The sequence below is a fragment of the Ostrinia nubilalis genome, chromosome 24 (genome assembly GCF_963855985.1).
Source record: "Ostrinia nubilalis chromosome 24, ilOstNubi1.1, whole genome shotgun sequence".
In the NCBI taxonomy this organism is placed as follows: domain Eukaryota; kingdom Metazoa; phylum Arthropoda; class Insecta; order Lepidoptera; family Crambidae; genus Ostrinia; species Ostrinia nubilalis.
Window position 1 is genome coordinate 5,584,541 of NC_087111.1, and position 25,651 is coordinate 5,610,191.

Consider the following 25,651-nt stretch of genomic DNA (forward strand, 5'->3'; position numbering starts at 1 on the left):
GGTCATGACTCGTTGGATCCTGTAAACAAGTATATTTTTTTAAACTGATCTATGTTTGCAATGGTTTTGTTTACTTAATAATTCACATCACAAATTTAAAACTGCTTACCTATCGAAACACTCTGTTACTGTTGCAATATCTACAAACTTATTATTCTGTTTTTCATTGCTACTTTCTTAATATGTTAGGAAATCTTAGATTAAAAATTAGTATAAAATGCTCTTATCAGTTGTTCCAAACAATTATATTTAAAAGGGCCATTCATAAATAGTCATTTATCGGTGTATTAATTATACAAATCTAGCACAGGCTTGGGGTTGAGAAGTAACTTATTAGTAGGGTTTTTCAATGCAGGATCTCTTTGTACCAAGCAAGAGGAGTTTGTTGTGGCAATGGAGGACCTTGATCCAGACATAATGGCAATTAACGAGACCTGGTTGAGAGATGGGGAAGAGGGCAGAGCTCCGATCCTCGCTGGCTACCGGCTGAGACATACTCCTAGGCCGGACCATGTCAGAGGAGGACGAGGGGGCGGGGTGGGATTTTACATACGTAGAGGTATCAATATAAGGCTATGCTCCCATCCAGACACAGCTACATCTGTTGAACAAATGTGGCTTTCCGTACGCCTTAACAACCAGAACATCATCATAGGTACGGCCTACAGGCCGCCCTGGCTTGATGTTGGATTATTCCTTGACACTATAACCGAGACCATTACATCCTTCAGCAAAGCAGATGGGCTGATACTGTTGGGAGACTTCAACATAAATCTTCTTGACGAGAGCAATAGCAGATGCAGACAGTTTCTCCAGTGTATACATAGTCTCAACCTTACCCAATTGGTAAAGGAGCCAACACATCACACTGATCATAGCAGTACGCTTATCGACGTTATATGTGCCGATGTGAAGGCTCTCAAAGTTGTGGTGAGGCATTCTCCTGACTTGGGTGGGCACGCAATGCTGCTAGGAGAATTTAGGTTCAAAAAGGACAAAGTCAAGCCGCAGCTGATAACCTACAGGCCTTTGAAAGACATCATTCTAGACCAGTTCAGTCAAGACCTTAGCGCCATTAATTGGAATAGCCTCAAACTCGCTAAAGATATAAATGACTACGTGGTGGCTTTTACCAGCTCAGTTATGGGTCTGATGGATCTGCATGCCCCTATGAAGACACGGAAATTTAAACGGCCTCCGCACCCGTGGATAACTGACACTATTAGGGATATGATCCGAGTCAGAGACAACTACCATAAAAAATACAAAAGCTTGGGTACCCCAGACCTTAAGGCCTCTTATAAAACTATGAAACACCTTGTTTTGGAGGCTATTGACAGAGAGAAATCATGCTTTTTTACTAAGCATATTAACAATAATGTGAAGGACTCAAAGAAATTATGGAAAAATCTCAAGGGTACTGTCCTGCCAGACAAAAGGAAATCAGCTGACCTTCCACCATCGTTTAACAACCCTGATGAGATCAATGCACACTTTTTGAACATACCTGGTGATGGCAACGCTAATATCTCGCAACTGAGTTTCTACGAGTATCATAGACATACCAAAGCATCAACTTTCTCCTTGCATACTGTTGGCGAGGATCTGGTTTTGAGGGCTATCAAAAGACTTAGATCGAACGCGCGTGGAGATGATGGCCTATCCCTTGACATTTTACTTTTGACTTTGCCGCAGACACTAGAAGCAATAACAAATATGATCAACAGGTCAATACTTGAAAGTGTATTCCCTGAGAGCTGGAAGGTGGCTTTAGTGAGACCGCTACCAAAAAGTGGTCAACCAACCACAGTAAAAGAACTCCGGCCCATCAGCATCCTACCGTGTCTGTCAAAGATCTTGGAAAGGATAGTGTGTGATCAACTCACGCAGTACCTTGAGGAACAGGGCATTCTTCCACACTATCAGTCCGGGTTCCGTAAAGGGCATGGTACAGCAACCGCTCTTGCTGATGTGGTCGACAACTTGTTGGCTGCCCAGGATCGGGGCACCGTTGCAGTCATGCTGTTGCTCGACTTCTCGCGTGCCTTCGATTCTATCAACACCTCGCTCTTGCTATCTAAACTGCGTTATTATGGTCTTGATAGTAGTTCTGTAAAATGGTTCCATAGTTACTTGTCAGGAAGAAAGCAGTACGTGGAACTGAGGCGGGAGGATGGTGTTTCTTTGCGTTCGCAGGTCCACCAGGTGACTCGCGGGGTCCCCCAGGGCTCGATATTAGGGCCAATTTTATACATCTTGTACAGTGCTGACATCATAAATAGCATCAAATATTGCAACTATCACATTTATGCAGATGACTTGCAATTGTACCTTCCATTTGAGCCTGATAAGTGTGACGCAGCTGTGATCAAGGTAAATGATGACTTGGGGAGGGTTTCCGCTTGGTGCGTCACGAACGGTCTTACCCTCAACCCAAAAAAATCTCAGTTAATACTGATAGGAACCCCTAAAAACACTATCAAACTAGCGAATAAGTCTCTCAATATCCAGATTAATGGAGAACAGATCGAGAAAGTGGATAAGGTTAGAAATCTGGGACTTATTTTCGAGAGCCAGCTAAGATTTGAAACCCACGTTACTGAATGCGCAAGAAACTGCTTCTACAGACTCAAAATATTATACAAGCTAAGGCCATACCTATGCGAGAGTATACGAATTGCACTATGTGAGTCCCTTGTCCTCAGTAAGCTCAACTACTGTGACACTGTGTATGGACCCTGTCTCATGGCCAGGTCTGCCAAGCTGGTGCAAAGAGTGCAAAATGCTTGTGCCCGCTTCTGCTTCACAGTGCCACCTCGAGCGCATGTCACCCCATTTCTCAACGCTGCCAATATATTGAAAATGGCTGCTCGTAGAAAATTACATCTTGCTACCATGATGTTTGGTATCATTGCCACACATAGACCAAGGTATTTGTACGATAAGCTTGACTGGGCCGGGAGCAGGGAGGGTCACTCCAGAAGGGTCTGCTCACACATCTTTGCCACCCCAAAGCATCGCACCGTGGCGTTCAGGGGATCTTTCAGATTTGCTGCCACACGGTGTTGGAACGACCTGCCACCTCCTTTGCGCAACCTGCAAACAAAACACACTTTTAGATCACATGTCAAGAAATACTTGCTCACGTCACAGAGGGCAGATGGCATTGTATCGCATACCTATATGTCGTCGTCGCGCTTGCAGGGGTTGACGGGTCGATCCCGCCGTAATTAACAGTCAGATGGCTTATGGGACAGCTTCATCATGGTCGCTTTATCTCTCTCGGCCGAAGTCTGGGCGCGCCCTGTGGAGTATGATCACAGTGATGGTTGATCTTTGTTGTGCGATACATGTTACACGTGCTTTACTGGCACAAATTACTTTGGACTCACCAGGGGACTTTGCGCGTCGTGCTCGCCGTAGTTGCTCGCTCCTCTTACTCCATATAATAGCATCTGCCCTGCAGGACGTGTGTCACATTTTGCACCTCACACCTTTCCGGTTTCCGCCGGGTTTTGTTTTGTTGTTTTGAGACGCTTCGCACAGTAAAAATTTCCGCATCAACAATAAAGCACGTATTTCATAACAAATCAGAAAAACACAGCGTCCAGCGTCCTTTTTTTTTTTGGTTTCGTTCTTTCCTCTTGCAGGAAAAGGCAAAGGCATTCGCCATACAGCCAAGTCTTCAGTTTGTATTCACGGAGACGGCGCGAGAGAGAGGAAACATTTTCATTTTGAAGCCGACTGAGTAATTATTATTATTTCTTTCCCTTCAACTTCGGCTTTGAATTTCTTCAAATTTCTTCTTTAGTGGTAACTAAGAACTTGTATAATGCTACGAAACAGTTTTCATTTTTGAGAAGATCAGGTAGAGAGCGCGGGATGACTTCTGGTTCTTTATAAACTTGTAATAAGTCTTCTATCAAAATGAGTCTTTGGAGTGTGTTAGCTATACTAAATTTTCAAAACAAACGGCGAACAAACCTCTTTTCCACAGTGCCAGCCGCGTGCTCAGCCGGGCCCGGCGTATCTCCGAAATGCAGTTTGTTTGTGAAGTATTAGCACATATTGATGAGAAAGACCATAGTTCCATAGGGGCTGGATCCCGCACTCATTAGATTCACTTGATTTTGGAAATTGACAAACGCTTATATGGTTGCCGAATTAAAGAACACACCGCTGTTGCGCACGGGCGTCCTTCCGAACTCAAAACTCTTGCGTCACTGGGGGGCGTCGCAATCGCAATCGCGAGCCTAGCTCCATAGGATTGGAAAGAATGTTGCCAGTTTGTGATTAAAAAATGCAATTAAGAAAAAGAGCAAATTCCTTCCAGTTTGTGTTGTTTTATCTTAAACTAAAATTAAGAAACTAATAAATATATTTCGGTACGAAACATACCGCTCACCTTAAAAGTACCGAGTATCTTTTAACAAGACAAAACCTATGATAAGAAACTTACAAGTATCTAAGCTATTTGTAGAGTGAAACCTAACTTTAAACCTAAAACTACTCTAGCTTTACTTAGATGCAAAACGTACCTACTCCCTACTCAACAGGAAGAGGACAAATCTTAACAACAGCTCGTTTGAAGAACGACTGTCCAATTTGTAAAGTAACGACCCGACAGATCCCGTCAGGACCTGGGTGTAAGGCGTGAACACGCGCAAGTCTCCACTGCAAGGGAGGAACGTTGTCTTCGCGTAACACCACAATCATGCCCTCACGAATCGGGGCACCGCGATTACTAAACCACTTGGTTGCTTGTTGAATATGATGTAAATACTCAAGACTCCATCTCTTCCAAAAATGTTGAGTGGACTGTTGGATGAGACGCCATCTTACTAAGCGGCTAGGATTCTCATCCACTAAAGAAATGTCAGGAATTGACGTTAAGGGCTCACCTATTAAAAAATGTGATGGAGTCAAAGGGAGAGGATCCCTTGAGTCTGCACTTAAAACACAAAGTGGGCGCGAATTGAGAATCGCCTCTATTTGACATAAGAGCGTATGCATCTCGTCATATGTCAAAGTTCGTGTGCCGACCACACGATGAAAATGATGCTTAAAGCTTTTAACACCCGCTTCGAATAGTCCACCAAAATGACTAGCGTATGGGGGTTGAAAATGCCAAGTGATGCCTTGACCAAGAACTTTTGAATTGAGCGTAGTTTGTACTACGTCATTACGCAAGAAACTATACAATTCCGTAAGATACCTATCGCATCCCACGAAATTCTTTCCACAGTCTGAATAAATATCGGTACACAAACCGCGTCGCGAAACAAACCGCCTAAGTGTAGCTAAAAACGCTTCTGTGGAAAGCTCCGAAACGATTTCTAAATGTATAGCCTTAACGCTCATACATACAAAAACTGCTACATAACATTTAACTATTTTAGCGTTACGAACCTTATTTGCCCGAACGTAAAATGGACCTGCGAAATCTACCGAAGTTTTTATGAATGGTCTGGCCGGTCGCAAGCGAGCTGCGGGCAACAAACCCATTGACGGCTGCGTGTGCGCGGGGCGCGCACGAACACAACGGACGCATCGATGAATGCGTTGGCGGATGACGTCACGACTGGATAATATCCAATACTTTTGTAAAAGTGTATATTGGGTGCTTTGAGCCCCACTGTGCAAGTTTGAAACGTGAATAAAATCAATTAGTAAATAAGTTAAAGGATGTTTTTTAGGTAAAATCAATTGATGTTTTGACTCAAAAGATAAAAGCGATTTATGAATTCTACCGCCAACGCGAAGCAACTTGTTTGAATCTATAAAAGGATTAAGACGTTTTAATTGAATTTTGATGGTGATTGCCCATTACAAATCTTCAAAATATCATCATTGAAAACTGAATGTTGAACAACTCGTATAAGTCGATTCAAAGCGAAATTATACTCTGACACAGTAATGTGTTTTGAACTCGAAATATTGACCTTTCTACACTTGTGATAGAAACGAAATATCAAAGCCGTAACACGAACAAGTCTACCGAGTGAAGAAAAACGTGAAATAATTTCTACGTCCTCGTTTGGAGTAGAAGTACTCGAACACAACACCACATTACGCTTTTCTTCATCAGTAGGAAGAACAGGCTTTGGAACAGGCCACATACTTTCATCCTCGCTCAACCAGCGAGGCCCATGAAACCACATCTCATGGTGCAAGAAAGCAGCGGGTAACATGCCGCGCGAAGCAGCGTCCGTGGGGTTGTCGGCCGACGGGACGTGCCGCCAACAATCCGCGGGGACAATATTCAATATCTCCGTAGTACGGTTTGAAACAAATGTTTTCCATTCATGGGGCGGTGAACGCAACCATGCTAAAACAATACTTGAATCCGACCAAGTATAAATTTGATCACTTTGTATTTTATCACTATAATTTTGTAACACCTTTTTAATAAGTTGTGATAACAAAACACCTCCCATCAGTTCGAGACGGGGAATAGATACGCGACGCGTAGGCGCGACGCGTGTTTTCGCTAACAATAAGGACACGCACACACTACCATCTTCGCGCTGCGCGCGGAGATAAACACATGCTGCGTATGCCTTTTCGGAGGCGTCTGAAAAGCCGTGAAGCTGTAATTTATAATTTTGAGGGAAAACATGACGCGGAAAGCTAACGTTAGATAATAGTGGGAGCTGACTTGTGAAGCTAGCCCACGAATCGACTATGTCTTGTGGTGGGGTTTCGTCCCAGTCCACAGAAGAAATCCACAATAATTGAATTAAATGTTTTGCAAATAAAGTCACTGGAGATAAAAGACCGAGAGGGTCGTAAATACGTGCAATTTCTGAAAGAATGGACCTCTTTGTACATTTTTCAGAGTAACTTTTCACACTGAAACCAAAAGTATCTAAGTTCGGGTCCCACTGCATACCTAGGACCTTAGTGGATGAGTCATTCTCCATGTGTGCGAAGGGCACACTTTCGCACCGCTCACCATGAGAAACTGTCGGCTGAGAACCGAGAAGTAAGGCGGGAGAATTACTATGCCACTTGTGCAACTCAAAACCTGCGGATTGACAAATACCTATCAACTCTTGTTGTAGGGCGAGAGCCCGTGACTCATCACTTTCACCCGATACGACATCGTCTACAAATACGTCGCGCATGAGGACCTGCGATGCGCGCGGGAAGCGTGCGGCCTCGTCCATGAGCGAGCTGCTGAATGGTGCGAAGAGCAAGATAGGGCGATGAGCTAACTCCAAAGGTCACAGTGCAAAGTCTATAATCGCGTAGGGGCTCCTCGGGCGAGGTGCGCCACACTATACGCTGAAAATCCCTATCCGATTCACGAATCATAATGTTACGATACATTTGTTTGATATCAGCTGTGAAGGCAATTAAATGAATGCGAAATTTTAATAACACATCAACAATATCTAAATGAAGCTTTGGACCAATTAACAAATTGTCGTTTAGAGAAAAACCGTTTGTAGTCTTAGAGCTTGCGTCGTAAACTACTCTGGTTTTGGTGGTTTCACTAGATTCTTTGACCACGGCGTGGTGCGGTATATAATAGTTACCACCTGCAGCTGCTGGACTATCGACGGGCTCCATGTGGCCGAGCTCTAAGTACTCCTGGAGGCACGCGTGATAATCATGTTTGAGCTGCGAATTGCGCTCGAGTTTGTACTCTAATTTACGAAATCTAGAAATAGCAATATCCCGCGACTCGCCGAGGGGCGGTGCGTCAGGTTTGAAGGGAAGAGCGACCACGTATCGCCCACACTCATTACGCGCATGCGTGTTTTCAAAAAAAGATTGACACAAAAGTTCATCAGGAGTGAGAGACTTTTGTTCAGAAATTGTTTCTAATTCCCAAAATCGCTGGAGGTCAAAGTCGTCGTTAACAGAGCTGTGACACACCTGGACCGGAAGAGAAACCTCAGTCGATGAATTCAAATCGAGTTTACCCAACAATAAATAACCAAAAATACTATTCATAGCAATTGGTGAACCTGGTAAACCCGTGATTGTGTTATGCAATAAAATTTGAGGAATAATGTCAGCACCTAAAAGCATTTCCACTGGTTGTGGTGTATGATAACTCGGATCAGCTAAAGTTAAGTTTTGAATATGAGACCACCCTGTATAAGGTAATTGACAAGTAGGCATTTGTGTTGTAATTAATTTGGGCAAAATCAATGCATCAACATGAATCGATGGTTGCGATTGATTTCTAGGCGCAATGAAGAATGAAGCCACTCCCTTAGGGTAAACCGGTTTGTTATTATTTATTCCATAAACTTGCGGAACGTTCACACGTCTACGTGAAATACCTAAACGTTGTGCACACGCTTCCGAAATGAAAGTAGCCTGGCTGCCCGTATCAATTAAACAGCGCACGGTTGATAACTTGTGATCATCAATATAAACATCGACAAGTGCCGTAGACAATAACACCGTACTCGTACGCACAATAGAATCGTTTTCCTTATCTCGAGTTGACGTTAAAGTCAGCTGGGCATCAGTCGTAGAAACAGAGACAACATTATTACACTCCGCCGTGAGCGGGAGCGGGACGGACTGATTAGTACCGCTACTCGGATCGAACGCTTTGTTTACATTATTGTCAAAATGAATTAATGTGTGATGGCGCTTCTGACAATTCCTACACGAAAAATTGGATTTACATTGGCTCACGTTATGGCCGAGATGTAAACAATTGTAACAAACACTTTTGTTTTTAATAAAAGAAAATCGATCTTTTATTGAAAGATTCAAAAACTTAGAACATTTCGTCAACGTATGTTGAGCATCACATAACAAACAATGTGCCTTATCGCTATGCCGATTAGGCTGAGTGTTGCCTGACACGTCAGAGGATTGCGGCGCGAAGTTCGCCGCGAAGGCTTGTCGCTGACCGGCGGCCATATTGCCGCTAGGGGGCGCCGCTCGCGAGCTAGACTGTGAGCCAAATCTACCGCCTTTATTGTTAATAATTTTACTCGACTGCCCGAAATTATCGTTAGAAAACTCCTCAGCGACAAGTTCACGCTCTAAAAATGAAATGAATGTGTTGACCTCTGGAATGTCTGAAGGTGAACACAATGATAACTCGAATTGCTTACGAACAGATGCAGGAATTTTACGTAGTAAAATGTGTAACAAAATGAAACTCCATTCACTGGTGGGAAACTTCATTACTTCAAGAGGTTTAATGTTTTCTTGGAATGTATTTAATAAGTTACGTAAATCACTCGTTGATTTTACGTTACAAGATGGAATGTTGAATATTTTATCAAGATGATTCGAAGCTATGATTCTTTTGTTTTCATAACGTGAAGTTAATATTTGTATTGCTACGAAATAATTAGCATCAGTGATTGGAATGGACTTTATAAGGTTGAATGGTTCATTTTTTAACGTAAGAAGCAAATACCTAAACTTTTCCGCATCCGTGTAGGCAGTATTGTGGTGAACGAGAGAACAAAACAAATCGAAATATGAATTCCATTCTGTGCTTTCGCCAGAGAAACTGGGCAAAGGCAAAGTAGGTAATTTAGCATTACTCGAAAATTCTGAATTAGCAAAGGGACGACTCATTCGTCTGCTTTGCTCCTGACATTGTTTTAATTTATCTACTTGAGTGACAATTGCATAATATGAATCGTCGAAGTCGTTTCTAATTTTGATTTGTTCCTCTTTATTGAATGATTTAGATTTAATGAGAGACTTTTCGACTTTAGTTTGCAATTTGCTAAACTTTCTTTGAAGAGCTGACAAATCTTTGGTACGTGAAATGAACTTTTGAATATCTGTAGTTGCAAACTGTAATGTTCTCTTTAAATCGTCTAAAATTAAATCTCGCTCGAAAATATCCTGAACACATGAACTACTACTCTCGCTATTGGAATCTAATGAGGTCTTGGAATCATTTTCCACTTTCGATTGCGCCATTTTGCGTTACAAAGATGGTCGCACGTGGAATGAAAAATGTGGTACGTATGTACGCTAAAATTACGATAAAACTACACAATTGGAAGGAAAATGAAAATTCGGGTCGTAGGACCAACAAATAATATGTTAGCTATACTAAATTTTCAAAACAAACGGCGAACAAACCTCTTTTCCACAGTGCCAGCCGCGTGCTCAGCCGGGCCCGGCGTATCTCCGAAATGCAGTTTGTTTGTGAAGTATTAGCACATATTGATGAGAAAGACCATAGTTCCATAGGGGCTGGATCCCGCACTCATTAGATTCACTTGATTTTGGAAATTGACAAACGCTTATATGGTTGCCGAATTAAAGAACACACCGCTGTTGCGCACGGGCGTCCTTCCGAACTCAAAACTCTTGCGTCACTGGGGGGCGTCGCAATCGCAATCGCGAGCCTAGCTCCATAGGATTGGAAAGAATGTTGCCAGTTTGTGATTAAAAAATGCAATTAAGAAAAAGAGCAAATTCCTTCCAGTTTGTGTTGTTTTATCTTAAACTAAAATTAAGAAACTAATAAATATATTTCGGTACGAAACAGAGTGAAAATATAGAACACTCGAAGAATATGTGATGGAGGGATTGATTAGCTTGATTGCAGAATGAGCATGATGGGGAGGTGATCATGTTCATCCGGTGGAGATGTTCATTAAATCGGCCATGTCCAATTCTTAATCTTGATATGTAAGAATAAAACTTTCTGTTCTTATAGGTTCCTTTTGTAAACCAGGGCTTTCCTATTCCATGGTTAATCTGGTGGTACCATTTTCCTTTAGTTTGAATACTTTCTTGCCAATGGTCTAGCCATTTTTTCTTCATTAATTCTTTTAAAAGGGTTGAACAGTCTGTATATGATATTTTGATCTTCTTAACAGGCACTACATCTGATGTGTTTGTTATAAGCTTAGCTAAAGTGTCTGCCTCTTCATTGCCCACCACGCCCACATGTGAAGGTGTCCAGAAAAGAATAATATCTCTGCCCATGTTACATAGTTTGTGATATTTTTCTTTTATTTGAAAAATAATATAGTTTGTTTTTGCGTTATGACACGGGTTCGACAAAGCTTCTAAAACACTCATGCTGTCGGTAACTATTATCCATTTTTCAATGTTTGAATGCTCAATGTACTCCAGAGCAGCCAGCACTGCGCATGCCTCGGCAGTATAAATACTTGCTGCAGATGGTAATTTTATCCCATGACCAATCTTGACATTTAAGTCATAAAATGCCATAGAAACCTTATCTTCGGTTTTTGAGCCATCAGTGTATATTTGTCTATAGCCTTCCCAAGAATTAAGTTCATTATTTACAACATATTTACAAGAAAGTTTTTTATTAATTATTACATTTATATAACAAAACTTACTGTCATATTCACCTCCATAACACGGTAATAAATCGCTAGTATGTACATTATTATCATCTTTTAACCTTCTGATATCCGATAGCACAGTACTCAAATAAGAAGGAAAATTAATTTGTAATAACTTGGTCGTTAATAAACTATTATTTACAGACAACAATCTCATCAAAAACGTTTGTCTAAGATAATCAAATCTAATGAATAAAGGAGGTAAGTTGCACTCGATTTGCATTGAATTAATTGGTGAGGTGTTCATTGCTCCTAATATAAGTCGCAAATTCTTATTTTGGATTTTTTCAAGTTTCTCTACAAGTTTCTTATCAGAGGCAAAACAAAAGAATGCATATTCAAAATGGCTTCTTACCAAAGATTTATATAATAATAAAAGTATTTTAGGATCTGCACCCCAATTGGTTCCAGTAAGAGATTTAAGAATATTTGTAGCACGTAGAGATCTTTCTATAAGGCAATCAACATAGGGTTTCCAAGAGAAGTTTTGTTGGAAAGTAACACCTAAGAATTTTGCACCTGATTCCAGTGGTAGTTCTTGATGGTTATATTTAATACCCGAACTTAATAAATGTATGCAGCGTTTCTTAAAAACAACAACTTTACTTTTATTTGCATTAACATCTAAATTCAAATACGATAGATAATTATGCAGTTTATTAAGTAGTACATTTATTTTGCTTGTTAACGTGGACAAATTTGGGCCTTGAGTATATATTGCTAAATCATCTGCAAATTGTAAATTACATATTTGGGGATCAGGTCCCAAAATTTCATTTAGCCTATGGATGTATATAATATACAATAACGGGCTCAAAATACCTCCTTGACAAACTCCTTTGAAAGAGAGTCTTGGACCATATAATTTATTATTAAGTTTAACATGTACTAAGCGATTATTTAAAAAATTATGTAACCAGGCCACAATTTTAGTTGGAAGACCTAATGAAGAGAGAATCGATGATAACACAGTAAGATTGACATTGTTAAAGGCACCGACAATATCAAAGAAAACGCAGATTAGATAGTTATTTTCTTTTAAAGCCTTTTGTATGTCTGTGTATAAACAACCTAAACTTTCACGAGCGGAACGCCCACGTCTGAACCCAAATTGATTGCTTGGAAGCAAATTATTACTTTCTATGTAAAACTCCAGACGCTGTTTTATCAATTGTTCAAAAATTTTACCTACACACGATGTTAGAGCTATCGGACGATAAGAATCTGGACAATTTTTATCTTTATTCGGTTTTAATATGGGAACTAAGCAGTCAGTCTTCCATTGACCTGGAATCAGATTTTCCTTCCACAAACTATTAATGATAAATAGAAATTTTAATAGGTTTTGTTTATTTAATTTTTTTAACATTTTGTAAGAGATAAAATCCAAGCCGCAAGCGGTGTCCTTTCGTGATTTGATCGCTGATATAAGCTCAGTAAATGTAAACATGCTTAACAGATAAGAATTTGCATTACTTGCTGTATGATTAGTGAAATCTAATGGTGGCGATTCTGCATGGTCTGGAGTGTATTTCGTAAGAAAATCATGAACCCAAAGCGGACAAGAATCGTTCTGCGAAAACTTGCAATTATTACTTTTATTAAATTTACGTAAAGTATTCCAAATATGAGATATGGGAGTAAATCTACTTAAATTAGAACAAAATTCTTTCCAACTCTCAATTTTTTCTGTATTAATAACACGCTTTTTCAAGGCTTGTAATTTTTTAAAATGTACATAATTTTCAGGAGTAGGGTCATTTTTGAATTGCACGTAAGCTTCTTTCGAGTTTTGTACAGCATTAGCACAGCGATCATTCCACCAAGGAACCGAAAGACGTTTAGACTTTATAACTGACGATCTGTGTGGAACGAAACGTTGAGATTGACTTTTTTTATTTGAGTTTGGCATTGACATATTTACAGCTGACTTGATGATGTCACAAAAGTTGTTGTACAATTCCAAAACATTGCTATTAGACACTGTAAAATCATTCAACATTTCATTGACTAACTTTGAGTAATGTTTCCAATTAACTAGTTTAAGATTAGGATGATCAGGGATATCAGTACCTGCTGGCATGTATGTTAGACGTGGTTGCGATGCAGTTGATAATAGTTGTATTGAGGTTATGGTGGGTAAATGATAACTACCAAGTGGATCATCGTGCACTTTCCAGTCACAGCATAAAGCTAAACAGGGGCTCACCATAGTCAAGTCGAGTCCGTTCGGTCTCCAGACATGTGTTCCCACAGTCGTGGCCTGCTTATCATTTAATAAAACTAAATCACAATCATCTAAACTATCTAAAATATCTCGTCCTCGACTGTCTACAGTGTTACAGCCCCATATGGTATGATGGGCGTTAAAATCTCCAGCTACAATAACTGGCTTTGGCAAACTTACTATTAAATCTGAAAATTTCTTTATATGAAATCTAGGTGTACTATTAGTAGGACAATAAACTGAAACTATTGTGTATGATTTATTATTGATTGTGATTTGAACTGCTAAGTTTTGTAATGAGTTATCAAAATAAGTTTGAAGTCTACAATATTGAATTCTTTCATGAATCAGGATGGCTACTCCATTATGATCATTTCCACAGTCATTTCGCTCTATTTTATAACCTTTTACCTTAAATTTGTGAATAGGCTTAAGCCAAGTCTCAGATATTACAGCAATATCTATACAATTATCATAAATAAACTTAGTAAATAAATTACGATTGCACAGAAAGCTCTGAGCATTCCATTGAACTATATTTATTTGGTCTTCGAATTTGATGAATTAAAATTTTTACTGAAAGTGTCTGTAAGAATATCTAAAATGTTTTTGGATGAAATAGTTTTGTTGTTGCTTTTATTTAATGTTATAATTTTAACTATTGACTCTATTAAAAGATTCATTACCGTTGCATCAGAGTTCAATATAGACATTAAGTTGTTTTCAGGCTTTGATAAGTATTTATTATTTGTTCTTAATTCTGGAAAGGTTTGTTTACTAGATATGTCTGCATAAGTGGGAGCTTTAACAAATTTCACTCTATTTTCTTGTATTTTCTTTTGTTTTATTGGACATTGTGCTGAAATACTAATATGGTTTCCTTTGCAATGAGAACATACTGCATTTTCTTTAGGAGTTGGACAATCTTTATAATTGTGTCCATTACTGCAAATTGAGCACCGTTCCTCGTTCTTACAATACTTGGAAATGTGACCATACCTCTGGCAGCGGTAACATTGCTTAACTGGAGGGATGTACTGGGTGATGCTGTGCCTCCAGCCGCCCAGCTCCACGAAGTCTGGCAGGGTCGTCGCCGCAAAAGTGATGGCGACTGTCCCTGTGGGCTGACGGGAGAAACCTTCAGTTGTGGTGTCTTTGCGGAAGAATCTGCGAACGCTGATAATCTTCTTGCTACTGCTCAACATGGTAAAGATTTTTTTGTTATTGTACTTTATAGGCACATTTCGAATTATCCCCGTGGTTTCGGTGGATGAAGCTGAAATGCTGGCTTTGAACTGATTATCACTTAAGAAGGTTTTATTATTCAGTAGTGCATTGGCTAGACCTGGCTTTTCAAAGTAGACTCCTATTTTGTACTTGTTGAGTGCTTTCAAATACTTAACGCCTTTATTGTACCTTCTCAGAACGTTGGAAAGAGATAATAAATCTCTGGTACCAATGGGCCTCTGGCTATCAGCTGACTCTATGAAGACTACGAATTCAAAAGCTGCAGAGTCCTCTGGGTATAACCTGGTGTAGTCAGTAACATAATACGGAACAAGAACACTTCCCTGACCATCCTCCACCTCGGAATCTGATGAACTGGTATCGCCGTTGCTGCGATCGCCCGGATCCAAATCGGTGACCTCCACTTTTTTCCTTTTTTTGCTACCCCTCCCCATCGTCTTAATAAACTTTCCTAACAACGAAAATCTAACAGATTTAGTTTTATTAATTTAAAACTTTCGGAAGCGCGCCTTGCCACTTCGAAGTTTCCCGCCTTTTTTTCGTCCAGCGTCCTTTCCAATTGACTTTTTCTTTTTTTATTGTTCTTTTCTCTTTTTTACGGTCCGAATCAACACAACGACAGGTCAGCGGTCCGAAGCCGCCTCACAGATCATTTAAGTACTAAAGTTATTTTTTTATAGTAGAAACGTTATACCGTTTTTTTAATAATTATACCGTTAACTGATTGTGTTCTGGTCTCGTTATTTTGTTTAGTGTGGGTACTTGGAACAATTGTGGAGTTTATTTCTAATATTTTGTAAATGTCATATTTTAGGTCTACCTTTTTTTATATTTTATTTTGTATTTATGTAAATAAATTGATATTTTATTTTAACTGCAGCGCCCTCTGTTGCGCGCCTTTTTGCCAGGAAGTCTTACGAATCGACACGAATTTTATAATATTTTATATTGATAAACCGTCACTGTCAAAAGGGCGCTTAATTGGCGTAATAACCCCCATGTTGGTACCCGCTGAAAACCAGCTTCGTGACTTGACGACTTGTGTGTGTCATGTCACGATTTTCGCTGAGCGGGCGCCTTTTCAGCATGGCTCAGTAATATTTAACCCCTGTACATGTATGCACATAAATGTTAATGCTGAATAAAGGTATTCTATTCTATTCTATTCTATTTTTAATATTGGGTAATTAATTTTTCATTTTTAAGGATTGCTTGAATGGGCGTCGTCAGTTGCCATCGGACCGCAAAACGGCTGGTATTTGTCAGGTAAGTAAGCGTCAAAATTATTAAAGACCCAATAAACTTACTGTCCTAACTTATTTTCAAATAGGTCACTTAAAAAACTAACACCGTGAAAAATATTGTAAAACCTTAAAGTAAGTAATCCTTAATTAAAATAAGGGTTTTCCTTGTCTAAAGGACATCAAACCTGAACAAGTTGAACGATGGTGGCGCCCCCCTGTCAATGAGTTTGGTGGGACAGTTCAGTTGGTTCAGTGTAGGTCATAATAATAATATTATAAATATCAGACGGCGACACAGTCGTCACCTTTTGGTTGTAAACTCCAGATTCTCACTAAAACGTTACGTCTTCTTCGTTTAAAAATGATTAATAATTGATAAAACTGATTACAGTAATACCCCGCTTTACGCAAAGGATACGTTCCAGAAAAAATCGCGTTAACTGAAATTCGCGTATATCAAGGTAATATGATTAAAAATCAATAAATGTTAAAACAAGAGTCATTGCGCGCCTACCAGCCGAGCTAAACACGACGGAACAAACGAAACGAACGAGGGAATCCTCGTAGAACAGAGTAGTAAGACGGGGAAGACCCAATTCTTTAATCAGAATTTTCAGAGGAAGCGAGGATTGCCGCGACCAAAGAGAAGTTAATGACTTTACATTATGTTTATACACATTCTTTTGCGTAATGTGAGACATTTGAAATTATTAAATAATATTACGCGAAATTTGAAATTCGCGTTATCGTGAAACCGTGCGGGTCGCGTAAAGCGGGGTATTACTGTATTAATGAACTTTATATTCAATTTATAACGCTAAAAATATATAAATTAAACTAAAAATATATCTACTAAGAACGGATTTTAGGAAACTCCATCTCTAAGGGTGACCGCTAGTGTATGTCATACCCCACCTGGCGCAGTAGGGTTAATAAATGTTAATTGTGTAAAAAATGAGCCCGCGTGGTTCCGACAATGTAGAATAGGCCACCAAATTGTCCATTTACTTTTAGTAATTTAGAGAGAGCCGTGTGGAGATTATAGGTGCAGGTTCGTCCACACAGAAGCAGCAGACGACGTGTCGTCAAAAAATCTATGAATATTCTAGTTCTTGAAAGTCTCCTCTAGGGGCGCTGTAAAATTTAATGACATTTTTTTATGCAGTCGCTAGCGAGCATACTTACCTAACGTAAGCACACTGATGATAATAAAATTATAGGTGTACCAGAATCTCATGGCAAATAGGGAAAATAAACTTTGTTGAGAGCAATACTGGGGAAATTGGAATAAACGATCTTGATACTGTTTAATTTTTTACTTTTATGACTTTAATATTAATGAACATGAAGTACGAATATACATTTTAGATAGGTATGTGTATGAAGAATGTTGTTATACATCGGGTTTTTAACATAGGAAAATGTCTTGAAAAATAAATAAATCGTATTATTACTTTAAGTAACTAATTTTATTATGCATCATACTTTTCACTTATCACTTCATTCAGAACTAGAAAACTATTCTAAGAACTCCACTTGCAATTTCTTGTTCTTCAATAGATGATCAAGATAAAGAGATTAAATCTTTTTCAATTTTCTTTACATAGTCATAACATTTTGACCATTCCTCTGCACCAATTTGTGAGATATACCTGAAAACCCCGATAAAGCAGCTATTAAGAATAATATAAAAAAACATAACCCTCCTTGTGACGTAGTTGGGTAATAAACTAAATGTATCAAAACATTTCAGTCCAACTTACTGTCAACTCGACGACGCGCTTTAGAATCAAATTGACTTTGAATTATGCCTTATTTTACAATTCACATTGAAAACAATATGACTTGCTTGAGCTTTTTCGACTTTTTCACAAAAATAACAAATAGTCAAGAAGAGATTACAAATTTTTTGCAGCGGCTGACAGATTTCAAAATTTTCTTTGATAGGTAACAATTAAACCATAGACAATTGCCATATGAAAAACACACTTTTCCAATATTTTTGTTTGCCATGAGATTCTGGTAGACCTAGGTATATCATGTTCATTGTTTTTGTACCATAAAGTTATTATTATAACTAGCGGAATAGAGCAACAAAGAACTGAGCGAGCGAGATGTCACTAGCAGCAACACTGCGTGATAAAAAGAGATGCCTGATTCCGTCGCCGTCGCACGGTGGATCGAGCCCATACAAGGTGTTGGACATGGTGCTTTAAATGCAACTACTTAAAACAAGATTGATTTGCATATAAATTGAAAGATGAGACTTCATTCTATCAAATATCACTAATATCAAGTCATGATCTACTATCATAGTTATGTGGTGCGACCGTAAAGTGAACAAAGTCAAAATCATGGATTTTCTGACTTCTGTTTGTATTGTCAATTTATCCAATTTCGTTCACTGGTTTTATGTTATTACGTATTAATGTATTATCTTATACCTTTATCTTAATCTGTGTGTTAAAATGAGTGTCTAAAAAACTTCTAGCTTGGCTATTTTGACGTATTTTTAAAAGGTATTTTTTTTAATGAAAACTGCGTGTTTTAGTTGACATCTTGGGCGATCTTTAACAAACCATGAATGAGAGATGATAGATGACAACGTGGGCGATATTATTACTCAGTTTTTAGACCCTTATTCATCCCTATTTTCGAGAAAATCACAAAAAACTAAATAAAAGCGCCTCATTTTTCCGCATAGCAAAATTCACTTAGGTAAAATTCGTTACACTAAAATAATGTCAGGTAAACCAAAGATGTTTATTTTGGTTTATGAGTTGTTTATCGTGTGCAATTCAGTAAAAATACTCATTAAAATGAAAAACCTCAAGTCAAATAGAGATTTGTATGCATTATTAAAAACCACGATGAAAGATCGCGCTAGTTCTTTAGCTAGGATACTAGAGCTGTTTTCGCATACACTCTCTTCAGATAAACAGAGGTAAGTACTAACGTAGTTAATACTTTATGAACATAAAGAAATACTATAAAACAGATATAGTAAAAAAATCATATTGTCATCATCTCAAAAGATTGTCGTTGAATTTAGTACATACCATACATACATTTTGTATGTATTTTTTTCTTCATTTATGATTGTGTTAGGTAGGTACTGAGTTACACATTTTATTTATCAGATAACTATAAAAAAAAAACAATAATTTCATTGACATTGTTTGTCGCAAGAAGAAGTAGTGTCATTATAATGAGCACCAGTTTTTAGCTACAAACGTAGATTGGCTTAGGCAATCTGTTGATTGGAGTCAGTTTTGTAGTCCGCTAAGTCCCTATAAAATTGCATTAGTATGTATCTAACAGCTAACAGAATATAAAATCAAGCTCGACAAAATCGAACAAAGTGATTGTGTGCAATGAAAAATCAGGCGTTTGCAAAAACATTTCTTTCATAAGTTTAACACTTAATGAGAATAAATTTAGAGTATTGTTAGATTATGTATCTAACAGTTAACAGAATATGAAAACAAGCTCGACAAAATCGAACAAAGTGATTGTGTGCAATGAAAAATCAGGCGTTTACAAAAATATTTCTTTAATAATTTTAACACTTAATGAGAATAAATTTAGAGTATTGTTAGACTATGTTACTCTTTAAATATGGAAACAGACCAAAATGAGTGAGTATTTGCTTTTAATTGAACAATAAATACAAGTTTTTCATCACTATATTTTAAGATTTTTTTTCACTTATATTAATTGCCATCTAATAAGTAAAATCTATCACATTAGAAAGATAAACTTGTCAACCTTACACTGTAAAAATTTGAAGTTACTACGTTGACGCAATCTCATTTTATTTTAAAAACACTGAGTAAGGAAGCGATGTCCAACGCTTTGTATGGGCTCGATCCAGTGTGCGTCGTGTCAAACAGAACCGTTTTTTGCAACTGTTTGACAGTTCAGAGGCACTAAGTGGCCAGCTGAAAATTTGAATTTTGAGATATTTTCAGATTTTACGTGAGTGAAATCATGGACGTTTATGAGAAATAGTGCTTAAAAACGTGGTGACTGGTTCAGTAATTGATAAATTGTACAAAACAGTGAAATGATCCTGACACTGACACTGAAAATTAAATGATATTCAGTGTCATCTAAAATCGGTTTCGTTTGACAGCTCGTGGTTGTTGTTCGGAATACCGAAGGAATATTAACTTTATGGTTTGTACATCTTTCAGAATGACCACGGGGGCCCACTTGTGACTTGGATCGGAGGTCGCGAGACTTTAATTGGAGTCGCCTCTGCGTTCAGTCTGACCAACGAGTTCACTTGTGACAAACCTTTCATCTACAGTTCTACTGTGTGCTTCAATAAAATCATAGATTGCTTTGTGAACTCGTAAGCAAATAAATTGTGATTCCTATTTTTATGGGGGATTTAGACTAGGGATGTTATGAATATCTGTAACCGTAACCGAAAGTACCGAAACTATCGGATAAAAAAATATCCGTAGCCGTAACCGATTCAAAAGTTTCGGATAAAGGCGGAGTCTAAAACTTAATATTTTTTTAATATTTGTTACTTGTCTGGCTTTGCTTGGCATCATCTAATATCCCCGCCTATTTTACTTTTATCATAGGTGTCGTCATAGTAAATAAAGTGGCTATGAGGGTCGCGCAGGACCTGGCTATTTGAATTTTCCGTAACCGAAATTATCCGGAACTTATCGGATAGTCCGAAATGATTTCATATCCGTAACCGTAACCGGTATAATATTATTCTAATATCCGTAACCATATCCATAACCAAACTTCATATCCTTAACATCCCTGGTTTAGACTAGCAATAAAACTAGCAGAAGTTGACTTCTGCAAGCTGTCACCACTGTGTAAATCTTGCAGAAGCTGGATTGCCATAGTGGTAAATAGCTTGCGTCTTTTTTTTTCTCTTTTAAATGTCTATAATTATTATGACCATGATTGATATTTTTGGAATCGGTGCCGGTGTATGTTTCTTGAGCTTGGCGTTTGGCAGACTAGCACCGACACCGAAAATATCAATCATGGTCATAATTTCTTACCAATACCTAATTTTCCTAATTAAATGCTTAAATAACGTAGTTATTTTCAAAATTTTAGTGTCCTTTTTTGGAGTCAGTTTGATTTTAAAAGTCGATTTTTTTTCATACTTTTTTTTTGTATTACGCAATAAAAACATTTCACTCTGATAATATTATGATATCTGTAGCCATTTACAGTTACAGTTAGTCGAAGATCCCAGAGCGATAAGACATAGAAATCAGACATACAAATTTAAGTTAAGTAACTCTTAATTCTAGTAACCTTTCTCATAGTTATTTTAAAATTTTTAGCGTTAAGAGTCGCATCTAAAACTAATTTGAAAATTATATAAATTGGAAAAATCGAACTGCATGGCGGGAATTGAACCCACGATAAGGTAGGTTAGGTATACCCAACATTGATGAAACAAACGCTGGCCGTAACAGCGTATTACACTTGAAAATTTCGACAGGTTCATCCAGTGTCTAAGTAGCTCAGTTGGAAGAGCAGTCGCCCGGCAAGCGGAAGGTCGTGGGTTCGATTCCCGCCTTAGGCGGTTCGATTTTTTCAAGTTAATTATAATTTTCAAACCTTTCTCATGCCCTTAGTTAGGCTAGCTCCACAAACACACAGGTATTCAAAGCACACAAGATGCTACTGAGAACCTAACATTTGATCTATCATATTCTTACTAATAATTCTTACTGTATTATACTTAGTACTTTCTTAATATACAGGGTGGAATTTTGTAATGCCACCTGGAGGGAAAGTACTGTCAATTAATATTGTAGATATAATTTTTTTCCCAAAAAAAACATTCCTTTATTTTTGAAAAGAAATAGAGAGATTCAAAGATTTTCAAAAAATTTGCTTGCCACACCCGGGAATCGAACTAACTAAAATCTGTTAAAAATGACACCATGCATTTTTATTACATCGATCGTTAGGGTTAAGTATAAGGATATACTATACTATAGGACTATACTATACTATACTATACTATACTATACTATACTATACTATACTATACTATACTATACTATACTATACTATACTATACTATACTATACTATACTATACTATACTATACTATACTATACTATACTATACTATACTATACTATACTATACTATACTATACTATACTATACTATACTATACTATACTATACTATACTATACTATACTATACTATACTATACTATACTATACTATACTATACTATACTATACTATACTATACTATACTATACTATACTATACTATACTATACTATACTATACTATACTATACTATACTATACTATACTATACTATACTATACTATACTATACTATACTATACTATACTATACTATACTATACTATACTATACTATACTATACTATACTATACTATACTATACTATACTATACTATACTATACTATACTATACTATACTATACTATAATAATATAAATGCGAAAGTCTGTATGGATGTCTGGATGTTTGTTACTCTTTCACGCAAAAACTACTAAACGAATTTTGATGAAATTTTGCAGTGTTACTGGTATTACTGTTCATAATCCAGCATAAGATATAGGCTATAATATAATTGATGACGATCTGTGACAAACTAAATTTCACGCGGGTGAAGCCGCGGGCAAAACCTTGTCTTATCGCTCTGGGATCTACTCCACCATCATTGAACGTTGTCGCTAGCGAGTTTGACGCACTCGCTTGACGACATGGAAATTGTCATTCTCACTAAATTTTAGTCTAAAATGTCTCTGGGTGGTAGCGTAGTGAGGGAGTCGTTACATTCCTTAAAATATGGTCGAGTGAAGCATATGAAAAAAGGTGAAACCAGAAGACCTATTTTTATCGACGGAAATAATGACAAAAACAATCAGTTTTTTTTTTATAGAATTTTTTTCTTTCGATTACAATAAGTACAATAACTTTTAAACTAAGAGGTATTCCTGATAAAATAAAAACTTTAATAATGCTGAATAACGGGTAATACTAAAAAAATACATAAAATACCCATAACATGGCAACAAATAATAAAAAAATGTTACATTTTGAGAAAAATCTGCATTTATTCGTGTTTTTTGGTTATTTGATTTTGCGTGCAATTAGTATACAGGGTGACAGGAAAAGCGATACATTCCTTGATAGGGGTTAAAGTAGAGCTTATTTGCAGTGATTTAAGTCATATTATGACACCATGTCCGAAACTCGTTCATTTCCAAGTTATTCAAGATTTAAGTATTTTTTTTAAATCTCCAGTTTTTATGTTAAAATGTACCCTTGTAATGAAGAATACGGAATAATGTTAACTTTTTTGTTGTATTCGTATAGCTAAATAATAGGATTAACATTTTAAATTAAAATTTGCAAGAAAGAATCGTCATTACTCAAGTTAAAGCTAAAAAACCATGTATCATTTTGCAAAAAAAATATGATTTTGGTAAATAAACGAAGAATTTCCAAGAAAAAATGAATGGAATGTTGCGTACAAATTACAGAATTTATTTCTTTGATTCATTAGCTATTCAAAAAGGTACAGGTGTAAACGTCTAGTAGATACTTTCATAAAAAAAATATTAAATAAAATCCACCAATCACGCAGCAGTCAGACCCCACATCCACGTCCCGCCATCTAGCGGATCTTTCATTCGTGAAAACCCTCATTCCACCTCTGGTCGCCGAGCACGTAGAATTTCGTCCAATGACCCCAAGCTACCCATCCTAATCGCTCGCGCGTAATTATATTGCTGTCGCGACTGCGCGACGGGCGGCCACAACGAGATTTCACTTTGACTTTGACTTCGCTAGTAGCGAGTGCATCAAAAAATCTATGAAGATTTTGGTTCTTGAAAGTAACCGCTGGGGACGCTGTACAATCCGCCATAGATTTTATGACATTTTTACGCAGTTGCTAGCGAAAACGTTTAATGTAAACTCACATTAAGCCCCCAGATCATAAGCAATGTTAGTTAAACCCCAGAATAATAATATGGTTAAACTCATTTATAACTGAAATTGGAGCTTTGATTTGAATTTACTATGTTTCTAGGCGACGTTCAGGGAACAACGATGAAGAGATCCAGGAGAATAATTATAATACGACATTCTTTGAATGGTTGGAAAGCATAGCACATTGGTATGTTGTCACTTACTTACCCTACCAACTGTCTGGCAGACTGGACATCCTGGGTTCGATTCCCGGTAGGATGTTTTCTGCTTGGTTGAGGTGGACTCAACAGCTCTCCCCAGAAAAAACTTCAGTGGACCGAGTCCATCAAAAATGTCACATGTTGGCTACAGAAATTCAAAGAATTTGAACGTTATGAGGGTGGTACAATTTAGTTGGCGGTTCAATATTCCGAACTTTCCCCTACGAGCAACTGTGGAGCAACTACGTATTTATTTGGCTGTATTACTTATGGTTTAAATTCCAATAGTACCTAATCCTACTATACAGTGTGTCCGGGCATGTAGTGATCAAACTTTATGGGCTAAATCTAGGGACAATTTTATCGATAAAAATACTTTAAATTTGGGGCTTGACCCATTTATCGCAAAATTACCAGAATTTAAGTTTTTAATTTTTAGTTTTCACCTCTTCCTTCAAAAACAAGTGAAAGCGTGGGTAGCTTAACATTAATAAGCAAATATTTTATATCATGCGATAGCCAATAAAATTATCTACTAGCAAAAGTAGAAAACAGATACAAGTTTCATACATTTTAAGGGAGTAAGAATGGATTTAATTAGAAAAAAACATGACTTTTTTCACTTCTTTTTCAGTTATTTTCCAACACAAGAAAAACCGGGTCGTTAAGGTATGTTTTATTTGCATTGTATTATTAGCATTTGAGCTATTCTACAAAACGAACGTAAATTTATTAGTCTACGTCTATTAGTTTCGACGTAATTGTTGAACAAAGATACCCCTTCCCAGTGGTTTCCATAGTAATCGGAATAGGTTGTGTGATTCTTTCAGGCAGTGCATTTTCGCATGTCGCGTGCGCTATGGAAACCGCTGGGAAGGGGTATCTTTGTTTATTTATTTATTTATTTATTTATTTTAAGGACAGCCAACAAAGCATACACCTTATCTAATATAACCTTAATACATCAAACATTATGTGGTGTTGCCTTACTTAAAGGCTGCCACGGCATGCAAATAAGTGTACTACTAATAGAAGGCAAACACAATTTCAATTTTCTTTTCTCTTTTACATAAATCATGTTTAGAGTCTACAGTTCGTTTCGGATACATAGTCCAATCTTTAGACTATTTATCCGAAACGAACAAGTCATGCAATACAGCTTTAAATTTACGAGGTGAATATGATATTATGTCGATGCTCCCAGAAGATGACCGTGACAGGCGGCTAAACTGCGATTGGATTCTATTGACTGTCGAAAAATGGCCCAAGTTAGTCCTAAACTCTTTTGCTCGGAAAGCCATATACCTAGACGGTCTAGCCAGTTTGTAAGGAGTGTTAAAATTAACCTGAGACAGTAGATCCCGGCAGTCGATTTGCCCATTAATAATTTTGTACAAAAAAAGGTGGTCATAAATTATTCTGCGATTGTC

General features: G+C 37.6%; 1 protein-coding gene across 4 annotated transcripts in view; it reads left to right on the forward strand.

The window, feature by feature from the left end:
- LOC135083885 (uncharacterized) overlaps positions 1-25,651 on the forward strand; it is a 65,338-nt gene that overhangs the window by 37,989 nt on the left and 1,698 nt on the right. For 3 of the 4 annotated variants that reach the window (XM_063978633.1, XM_063978635.1, XM_063978634.1), the window contains exons 8-10: positions 16,009-16,068; positions 20,243-20,403; positions 24,122-24,208. In XM_063978633.1, coding sequence (XP_063834703.1) covers positions 16,009-16,068; positions 20,243-20,403; positions 24,122-24,208 — 308 coding nt within the window. Of the gene's footprint in view, positions 1-16,008; positions 16,069-20,242; positions 20,404-24,121; positions 24,209-25,651 lie in introns of those variants that run through there. The other variant, XM_063978636.1, reaches the window with a different exon arrangement.